The sequence below is a fragment of the Megalops cyprinoides genome, chromosome 12 (assembly GCF_013368585.1).
Source record: "Megalops cyprinoides isolate fMegCyp1 chromosome 12, fMegCyp1.pri, whole genome shotgun sequence".
NCBI classification, from domain to species: Eukaryota; Metazoa; Chordata; class Actinopteri; order Elopiformes; family Megalopidae; genus Megalops; species Megalops cyprinoides.
This window is the reverse complement of record NC_050594.1, coordinates 26,843,699-26,854,093: the sequence shown is the minus strand read 5'-3', so window position 1 is coordinate 26,854,093 and position 10,395 is coordinate 26,843,699. Positions and strand designations below refer to the sequence as shown.

Below are 10,395 nucleotides of genomic sequence, written 5' to 3'. Positions count from 1 at the left end.
AAGTTTTTAAATGTTCAAATGCTTGTGTACTTTAAACACAAGAAGAGGTTTTGAATGGGGACGGCTATAGCCAAGGTAGGGAGTGACACATTCAGTTTTAAATTTGTTGTGACGTATGGCTTTAAATTTCCCATAAAATGAAATACAGCATTCCGACAGTGTACCATGGCTGCCATGGCCACTTTGCCATTCTGTGACTGATGTTGTGTTTGGCCACGGAGAACTGGATTTCACACAGGAGCTGCAAGTGGCAGAGACTTGGACTAATGCTTGAAACTGCCATGCACCTCCCCTCCAAGAAGCCCAGCTGAAGGAGTGGTGGGCTACATGCTCAAATTAATTTGTACTGATAATTCAGTACAAGTAAGTGACTTTTTTGTAACCATGTTATTGTGTAACACTGGCAACGTTGTGCTAGTAAATCTCTTAAACTGTTTTGGTCTATGATGGGGATGCTTTGTAGCTATATATACTGTATGCAGTGCTATTTGTTTATAAGATCACTGATATGAACAATCAGCCCCATACTGGGACAGAATCATTTCTATACTATGGATGTTCAAATATTCTGCTTGTAAGAATCAAACTATTCGCTTGTAAGAATCATTTTTGGCTCATGTAGTACTATACTCAGTTGAGTGAAATGGTGCAAAGTAAGTGGAGGGAAAAATTTTCAGTTTGAATACAGCAAAGCTTTTATCATGGATAAATCGCCACCCAGCAGGTCAAATATTTCGATGCACTCTAGAAAGTCACCGATGATTGAAGAGGTGCTTGTCACACTGGACAAGTATGCGATCAGTGACTGCACCACGGCATTGTAGACTACACAGTGCCAGTATTTTGCACAGTAACATTCAAATGAGTGTGAGTCATATAGTTGTTTTGTGTTTTACAGAATGTACCTAAGGACATTTCTCAATTAAATTAGAGAGTCCAGTCATTTGTTATCCTGCTTTTAAGAATCAGGTTCTTATGATAATCAAATTATCCTGGATGGATATGATTCTTATAAGTGGAGTGCACTGTAATGAAATTTCTTAATTTTTTGTAATTCATTGTTTTCCTTGAGATTCTCTGTAAATAGCCATTGACAGTCTTTGCTGGTAATTTAGTCTGTTGTTAAATCTTCAAAGCAGTTTCAGTAAAGAAAGTAAGTTTTGTTAGATTTTGCTGTTGTTTTTTTCCACATTTCACCACTGTGACTGTTTTTTGTTTGTTTGTTTTATTTTTGCACTAAAATTACCCAGAAGCAGCTTATGCTGTTAATAGTGAACATACAACGTAAACACATGGGTTTCCTGTGTATTTTGCTTTCAACAGTGTGAAGATCAGCACTTAGCAGTGAATATAACTAAAACATTTTCTGTCAGACTGTAATTGACGGTGAAGCAACGTTTTGTCTAATATGAGCTTTACAAATCCATGGGTGTTCAGCCATTAGTTATTTAACAGTAGTTATTTGGAACCTCGCCAGAGGACTGTGCAGGTCATTACTTTCTTGTGTGCAGTCACTGTAGAGTTTGAACTGCATTTTTCACTAACGGTTGGCATTAAGCCTGATTCAGCAACCATTGGTACCGATGGGATAGTCTGGAATGTCCTGACAGTAAACAGTGTGTGGCATTATGCAAAGATGCCATAGTAACCAAAACATCAACTTCCTAACATAGACAGTGAAAGAATGGTTCAACAGCCCTTCTCATACCCACATGCTCATATGAACATACCTACAATGTAGCGTGTTGTTTTCATTTAAAACTGCTGCTATTGAACTGTTGCACACAGAACTGTTGTAATTTCAGTTTGTTTTAGGTCTTGCAGTTACCTTTTATTCATTAATGGGCGGGGTTGAAGAAGCAGTTTTTAAGAGGTAACAAATGAAAGCAACAAGCTACTGTACACCATCAAGTATGACGTTATAAGTTATTAAGGTGTTTGAGCAAGAAAAGCAACAAAGTGCACACTATTTGAAAAATCAGTCTTTTTATTATTGTCAAAAAGCACAAATGATTTGTTTAGCAGTCTGTCCGCTGCTGGGCAATCGTCTATTTCAAAATAATTAAATGACTCATACTACATTCTGGAGAATTTGAAGTGTGAAGTATTCAGTGAACAATGCAGCTATGACATTGTTTTAGATTATTTTATATTAATTTAACATCTTTGTTGACTTTATATCAAGCTGTATTTTCTCTCTCAATTCAGCAACACCTTAACAGAAAAATAATGTTCAGCATGTTGTACATGTTCATGTACAAGAAGGAAAGGAAAGGAAAAGTGAGGAAAGAAAGGTTGTCAAACATGCGTGTAATATTTTACCCCCAGAAGAACATTGTTCTTACTGGTGATTATTTTTTAGAATTGTTCTGGAAAGCAACAAGTAGCGGAAAATATAAGTGGGCAGTAATACGGCTTTCAGAATGATTTTAAACTCCGCATAAACTATGTAACTGCTGTACAATGACTATGTTGAATGTGCTGAAATGTGAAGCTCTGAATGAGACTGTCACTCTGGTGAGGTCTTAAGCTAAACAGCTTGTTATCGCTATTACAGTTTGCTGTTATTGTTCCATGTGACCAGAGAGTTCTGTTTGTGTCACCTTTCCCATAAAAAATGAAGGAAAATCTGGGTTGTGAAATTATTGAATATAACAATTCAGGTGTATTATTCTTCTATTCTATTCATTAAAATAAAATGTGGTCATGTTTTTTCATGTGGCCATCTGACCTATTACCACACGGTAGACAATGCACCTCATCAACACCCCATAGTGTTGTAATTTCCTTCTTTTCTCATAATTTAAAATATCTCATTCATCACACTGATATGTGGATTTTCTCAAAGACAAGCTTTAACCCCTGTGCTCCCCTATGACTTAAGTGCATGTGTTCCAGAGAATCATCCTCTAGATTTTTCATGAGTAAATACATAGCAGCTGGCAGTAGAAGATGTTAAAGAAGAAGAGGCTGAATGAAAGTTAAGGCTGGTTGTCTGTAGAGAACAATCTTGCACTATTACCGTCTCATAGTGTAATTTCCTCCATCATCCTCCGGGTACTGGAGGAGTACCCTGCCACAGCTGTTATCAAAATGGAACTGCTTGGGGGATGCTAAATTATTGCAGATATAAAAAGAAATGATCACTTTGGCTGCCTACCAGTTACCTGTTATCTACAGCAACGCTGTATTTATGCTCCCAGTAACCTATGCTCACTGTATACTATTTCCTATGTGCCAGAGGTGCATTCTAGCTTGTCAGCTAATGCTTCAAAGCATTTCCTCAAGATTCATACCATTCTGTGAGTCTCCTCAAGAAGTGTAGTTACAGAGTCTGATATATCTCTGTGCTTTCTTTGTTCATGACCAGATGTTCATAACAGTATCAGTTGTGACTTATATTCATCGTTTCATAAAGCATACAATATTGATTATTTCTTTTTGAAGTGCGGATTACAATGATGTTCTCTGATGAAACGACAATGCTCAGCAATTTGGCACAGCATTTTGTTTTGAATGTTTTTGGCATACCAAGATGTTTTGAGCTCAGTTTTTGTTATCACAATGTCCCTTCCAACAAAAATGAACTGAAAAGATCATCATGACAGGATTGGTCCACTTTCTTATGCAGACTTACCTGAGAGAGATTTAAAGTGGAGAAAAATGAATAGAGAAGAAAAGTGAGGACTTAGTTTATTGTTAATGCCTCATGTTTGCCCATGATGTTCATTGCAGCAGAGTCTTCAGACAGTTTGTGTCTGAAATGTGTTCACACATGTGATTACATTGATGATCCTTGTTAATTGGGAATAGGAGTATCCAATTTAATAACTTTTATTGTCATTGTATTTGTAATGAATAAAGCTGTTGAGAAAGCTCCTCTTCACAACAGGTCACCACCCCTTAGCAAATAACACTTGATAGAACTTTTCTACAAAAAACCTATATATTCTATGCTTAACTAACTTTAAAGAAGGTTCTTTTCCATGCAGTAGTTTGATGACTTGCTTAGATTTTGTCAGGTTGACATCCAGTTGAAGGTTCATGAAATATTGTGAATGTTGATGGCTATTATTTTTTTTCCATTGTGTCTGCACATTTACCAGAACAGATGTCTGGTAGTGATTTACTAAGTTAAGATAAAGTTTGAACTTTGCGCTTGTGTCTCTGAGATATCAAGTAAGACTTTCCCACAGCTGACTAGTTTAGTGGTGTTTCACTGACTCACTCTGAGGCAGCGCTGAGCTAGCTTCTGAGGAAATGAAGATGAGCTGTGATTGTTCTTTTACAGAAAATGACCCATGAGTGGTGGTACCGTATAGGTAGGACTGTCACTTTCTTACATGAGCCTTCATTTAAAGGATGAAGACCATTACAATCCAATCTCTCTCTGCTTTCTCCTTTCAGATGAAATAGCCTGCCTGTCCATTTTGGCCATTGAATTCTTTAATAATTTAATGCTGGTTCAGGTGCTCCAGGCCTTTGGTACCTAGAGGAGCTCTGTCAGTAGTACATCCTGTGGCTGTACACCTCCTGAAAATTACTGATTCAAACACTGCTTTGTTTGCATAAGACTGACCTGTTTGCTGCAAGTTCGTACATCTGCAAACGTTCTTCTACAACTTCTCAGCAGATGATCCAAAGAACTCATTCTATAGAATTGCTGTCAGATTCACTTTTAACTATTGTTTTTGTGTCAATGAATACTTTGAATCAATGTTTACACAGTTCTCATCAATAAATGATTACAGTTAACAGACATAATTGTCTCTATTAAACTTGCAGACTACAGCTGACTGTCAGTGCACCTGTAACCCGGCCTTTCAATTCCAGGGGCAAACCTAAGAGCTGTGTTAACACCACAGCTGCACAGAGTGTACGGCTGTGAGAAGAGGGCTCAGGTTACAGATGTGCATGGTAGACTGTGGGTAGCCGTGAAATCCCTGCCATCACCATGGAGACCCTGGGATCTTTTTAAGCTTTTTATTTACCTGTTCCACTGGAAACCTTCACCTGATACGGCTCCAACACAACTCTACAGTCAGTATATGGAGCAGATGGGCTGAGGGATTCTGTGGACACTTTTATGAGTTGGTAAACAGTCAGAACCCTCTACCACCCCCACTTTGATATTTTGCCTCCACACACACAAACACTGGTGTTTTTGATGAACATGGCAAATGATGTTTATTGTCAAGTAAAAAGGGCTTACACTGTACATCCCATAAATAAGCATTCAAATATAAATCACATACTGTACACACCATCATTTTCTATATACTCCACAGGCTTTTTCAACAGTGTAGGACTTGCTATAGAAATTCTATTTACACTAATGACGCTGAATTGTTTATAAAAAATGTACATTTTTCCAAAAACAGTTATACATTATTCTTTTGTACATCATTTTCTTTTTGCTACTTGAATTTGATTTAAAGCCACAAGTATTTCGATATGCAGGGTGAGCCACACTTCATGCACACAAAGTGGCCTAACACAAGAGCTGTAGAAACCCCAGGTCTGCAAAGCTGTTCAAGTCACTCAGCTTCACATTGCCATTACCTGACCTTCTGACAACGGGCCTGAGTTGTCTCACATTGACTATATCCCTATCCCCTTTCCAGCTGGGTTTACACAAGAAGAATTCCAGTAAAAGAAGAAAAGGGTTTAACAGCAGCGTCCAGTGAATTAAACCCCTGACCAGCTGGTGAAGAATCCAGTGCTGTGACCACTACTCCCCACTACACACTACAGCCGCAGTGCCCCCCGTTCTAGAGGAGATCCTGCAGAGCCGGAGAAGGGAGAGGAGAAACATTCAAACAGCTACACTCAGCGCATCCACAGATACAGCAACACCTGTGGTAGAAAAAGACTACACACTCCCATCCTTTCAACGGACAAGGGAGGTTCACCTTCACTGACAACTTGATAACTTGATCAAAAGCTTAATTTTTTTATCATATTTCTCTCAGGATTATGTCATAATTTAAATTACACTCATAAATACAACACAGTGATCTGCAACCTCTAGGAAGAATTTCACAATAATGGTCTACTTCATTCACACCCCCCCCCACTTCTTGCCAGATTTGTCCATGCTGACAAGATGTTCTGTGATTGACGAGGTTCCATCATTCAGTGTGGGTCACATTTCACATTTTACATCATTCTAAAACAAATGGACTCAAAAACACTCAAACTATATGTACAAAATACGAAACTCAGAACAGGGGTAGAAACAGTAGCTGCAGTAGAAAATGACTGATATGATTGTGATTTTAGGATGCTCTGAAGTCACTCACAGACTTAAAATATGGCTATAAACTAAACACAATTACAAGGTTAAAAAGAGTCTATTTTAAAAATAAATACAAAAATCTTTTCTTTTCATGGACAAGTGACCATGCCTAAAGCTGATCCCACATACACTCAATATATTTTGCATGGGAAAAAAACAATACACTTCAATGCTAAATTTACGTTGGAACTGCACCAACAGCATGGCTTTTGTTGCTCCAGCAGAGAACTGGATTCCTCCATATAATCTCTAAATCTATATATGTGTACACATGAAACCACGCTACTCTTTTTGACAGCTGCACTATTCGCTGTGTCTCTTGACATGAGAGAGCGCAGAAGGGGCAGCTATAGGATTCTGCCATCCCGTAGAGGAGTTAGGGGGCTGGGAGAGGGGTGAGGACTGCTCATGTGGGTGGGGGGCCGTTGGTGTAGTGCAGCATGGGGTAGAAGGAGCGGGCGAAGTTGTTGGAGAGGGCGCAGCTGTAGTCTTCCTCCGACAGAGGGACCAGGCAGGCCAGCACCAGCAGCAACAGGAAGAGGAGGTGGAGGGGGACAGCAGCACGCAGGACCCGGTAGAAGAAGGACCTCGGTGGGGACGCATCCCTCTTCTCAGCCCTGGAAACAGAAAGAGACAGAGTAAAGCATTAGTCCTCATGACAGGGTCTAGCACCAACTGGGGTAGTGCTCCAGCATGGTGCTAATGAGCAGGGCTTGTAATCGAAGGGTTGCTGTTTCGATTCCCCACTGCGACGCTGCTGCTGTACCCTTGGGCAAAGTACCTAACCCACAATTACAAGTTAAAATTTGTATGATGTGTTTTCCTCATCAGTGCATGTCAGGAGTGTGATTGAATAAAACACTATTAAGACCTACTATTTCTTTCTTTTAATCAGCTAACTCTTGTCCTATCCCATTTATTCTTCCACATAACAGGTATAAAAAAGCCTTGGGGTATGTTTAAGTAATAGATACTGTATGTATTTCCAGTGAATGAGGTGGCTTAGCAAACAAGTGAGATGCTCAGATCCAGCACGTACCTTCTGCCTCCTGGGGGTCTCGCTCCAGCTGTTCTCTCTCCTGTCGCCTCCTGTAGGCACACCAAAGAGAATGCTAAATCAATGCAATACACAGAGCTGCCACTAAATTGCCAAGCAGCAGTTTCTCAGTCCACCACACTCAGGCAGTGCCCTGCTTCTGATGAGATGACTCTTAAGGATGGACTTGGTTTTGATGTGTAAAGCAGTGCATACCTTTGAGGGCGAAAGCTGGCTGCCGACTGCTCCAAGACCGCTGTAGTCACCCTCTGCTGTCACCCCGCTTGGAGAGCATGAATCCTGCCAGCACAAGGCACCACAGTGAATGTCAGATCACTAAATCAATGCTGAAATTGCTTTAGGCTTTGTACCCGTGCCACTGATCTAAACACTTGGGCTATGATGCATTCTGGGTTGAAAGGGAGCGGGGGTCGCCCGCAGCGCCCGCTGCTCTGAGTACGTACCAGCCGGCCCTGCACCGTCCGCAGGTCGTGGGCCACCTGGCGAAGCAGCAGCCGCAGCTTGTTGCCGATGACGTGCACCTTCTCCTTGGCCTCGGTGCTGTCCTCGCCAACGGCCTCCAGCAGCAGCTGAGAGGAGATCTCCTGCAGTGACGATACCTGCCTCTGCCGTTCCAGCAGCTCCTCCTCCAGACCCTGCCACAAGGGGGCGCAACATACCCTTTAGCTCGCTGAACATGAGAAACGCAATGCTCCTACAGCTCCATATATGTCAGGAAAAATAAAAAAACAATGAATGGTAAATGAAGTGAATGACTACAGAGCCTGTTTTATAACAATTTAAGCCAATTCAGCACAAGGACTATGAAACAGTCCTACAGCACTGTTGTAAGGTGGGTCAATTGAATTACAAAGTGCTATGGTGTGTTCTCGTGAGCCTAGCTTGGAAGAAGGGCACAGGTCTAGAATGCCATGCATCTTCTCACCATGAGCGTGGCTTTGTGCTCCCGCAGCACGGACCGCTCCACTGACGGGTCGTGGATGTTGACGGCGAAGCGCCGGCTCTCGGTGTGGGCCAGCCACAGCAGCAGAGAGTGCAGCGTCTCATGGAACTCCTGCAGGGGCAGGGATCAGGTCAAAGGCTGCTGGCATTCCACTGCACCCCCGCCACCCCTCCCCTGTACCACCATCACTCCATATAACCATGGGGAACATCATCTAGCTGAATCCATTCATTTCTTCATTCTCCATCTACGGAGCGACTTCACCCAACCACCTTGGCGTTCATAAAACAGCTCTAAATTTCAGAGCGTCCTTCAGAAGGTAAAATCTGTCTGATTCTATCACTCCAGCCATGACTGTTTATTGACTTCCTCACCTGACACTGCATTAGTGTGTTCTGGAGGTGTGCCTCCCAGCTCTCCAGGGCTGCGCAGGCCTTCACCCAGCCCTGGTTCATGTTGCGCAGGCTCTCCTGAAGCTCCTGGGCCTCCGCGCTGTCCGCCTGCTGGAAGTCACGCCCGCTGAGGTTGACCGAGATCATCACCGCCTTGTAGTTGTCAAAGGCCTTCTGCATAGCCTGTACGTGGAGGGGGTAGAGCACACGCATGACGATTGATCACAGTAAGGATGCCAGTCTGCCCCAGTGTTCTCAACCTGTGGAAAACTCAGCTCCTCCTCATTCCCCTTTGGATTTTAATGCTTAAACTTCTATCTTTACTAAGACAGAAAGTCAAGCAGCTTCTCATTCCATGCCTACACCAGATAACAGCATAAACCTAAACCTACAGAAAGTTGTATGTATCTTCATGTAAAAAAGCCTGATTCTTATGTTAATCTACCAGTGCCCTTCAAGCAAAGAGCTATCATAACCCATCCAAACAACACATGAAGCTTTCTGATCTCAGCCCCTACCTTGAGCTCCTTGATGTTGTTCTCCATGGTCTGTATGCTGGTGGAGTGTTTAATCCTCTGCAGCCTGTCCAGTTCCGGCAGTACCTTGGCCAGCCAGGAAGTGATTTCGCTGAGGTCAGAGTTCAGCTGCTGCCACTGCTGCAGGTTGTGTTTGATGCGCAGCTCGTCACTCAGGGCCTTCGCCTGCAGCAGCTCCCAGCGTTCGATCACCCCTGCGCAAACACACGCGGGCTCTCATTAGGATTCAGCTCAGTAAGGGATGCGGGAGTATTACCACACGCTCTATGTTAAAAGCTGTAGCACACTGAGATCTGGACTGCTTGGACCCACCTGACTGCTTCTCTGCATTGGCGAGCCCTGTGAGGCCCTGCTCCTCAGGCAAGTCGTCATCGTTGAGGATCAGCTTCACTCTCTTTACGTTGTCAATGCTGCCACTGCACTCGGACATCAACTTAGCCTGCGCCACAGCAGACAGAAAAGTACTCAGGCCCTGCCCCAGTCAACCAAAGGCAATGAAGTAATAATGTGACTATGTTCTAGATGGTGACAGTATAGCTGCTTGCAAGGGCCACTCAGGGGCGTTTCTAGGTATTGAAAAAATTAGGGGCTTTTTTTTGAACGGAGATTGGCATTGGTAGTTTGGGGAGGTTATATCTACCTTTATAATAAATAAATATTATCACACCTTCGGATGCTGCAAGTCAAGTTCCACTCTGTTACACAGTCTGTTGTTTTCCTGCAAACACCTCCTTTTTCAGGGCGAAAATATTCGGAGCTAGGCTTAAAATATTCTGGGCTATAGCCCTGAATGATCAGACCTATCGGCGCCACTGGGGCCACTCCTTGGCCTTGATCTTTTTATTTTTATTTTTAGTTTTATCAGCAGTGTGTATACTATGGTAGCTACATTATCTTTATGACACTCAAAGAGAATATGGCACTTCATCGAGAGCCATTACGATTATATAACCAGTGTTGTATAAATAAAGCCTACAGTGTGCTCTCCTATTCAGTACTCTAGGTGATACAAAGTACATGTCATTACAAGGTAAATAAATCAGAGAGGTTGGCTTTTATCTTGTTAGATGTTAAACCAGGACTTTGATTTGACTGAAGGCATGTGATGGTTGTTTGCACGTTGTGTTTCAGGAGCTCGCCCTGCCGCTGCAGGTGTAACGGTGGTAGGT

At 42.4% G+C, this 10,395-nt stretch overlaps 1 protein-coding gene across 1 annotated transcript in view; it reads right to left on the bottom strand.

Annotated features, from left to right (window-relative positions):
• Positions 1–5,211: 5,211 nt before the first annotated feature.
• syne2b (spectrin repeat containing, nuclear envelope 2b) overlaps positions 5,212–10,395 on the bottom strand; it is a 118,700-nt gene continuing 113,516 nt past the window's right edge. Inside the window, exons 118-125 of the mRNA XM_036542304.1 lie at positions 9,539–9,665; positions 9,209–9,420; positions 8,673–8,873; positions 8,281–8,409; positions 7,799–7,990; positions 7,551–7,634; positions 7,338–7,387; positions 5,212–6,915 (exon numbers count right to left, since the gene is read on the bottom strand). Coding sequence (XP_036398197.1) covers positions 6,705–6,915; positions 7,338–7,387; positions 7,551–7,634; positions 7,799–7,990; positions 8,281–8,409; positions 8,673–8,873; positions 9,209–9,420; positions 9,539–9,665 — 1,206 coding nt within the window. The 3' untranslated portion in view covers positions 5,212–6,704. The remainder of the gene's footprint in view (positions 6,916–7,337; positions 7,388–7,550; positions 7,635–7,798; positions 7,991–8,280; positions 8,410–8,672; positions 8,874–9,208; positions 9,421–9,538; positions 9,666–10,395) is intronic.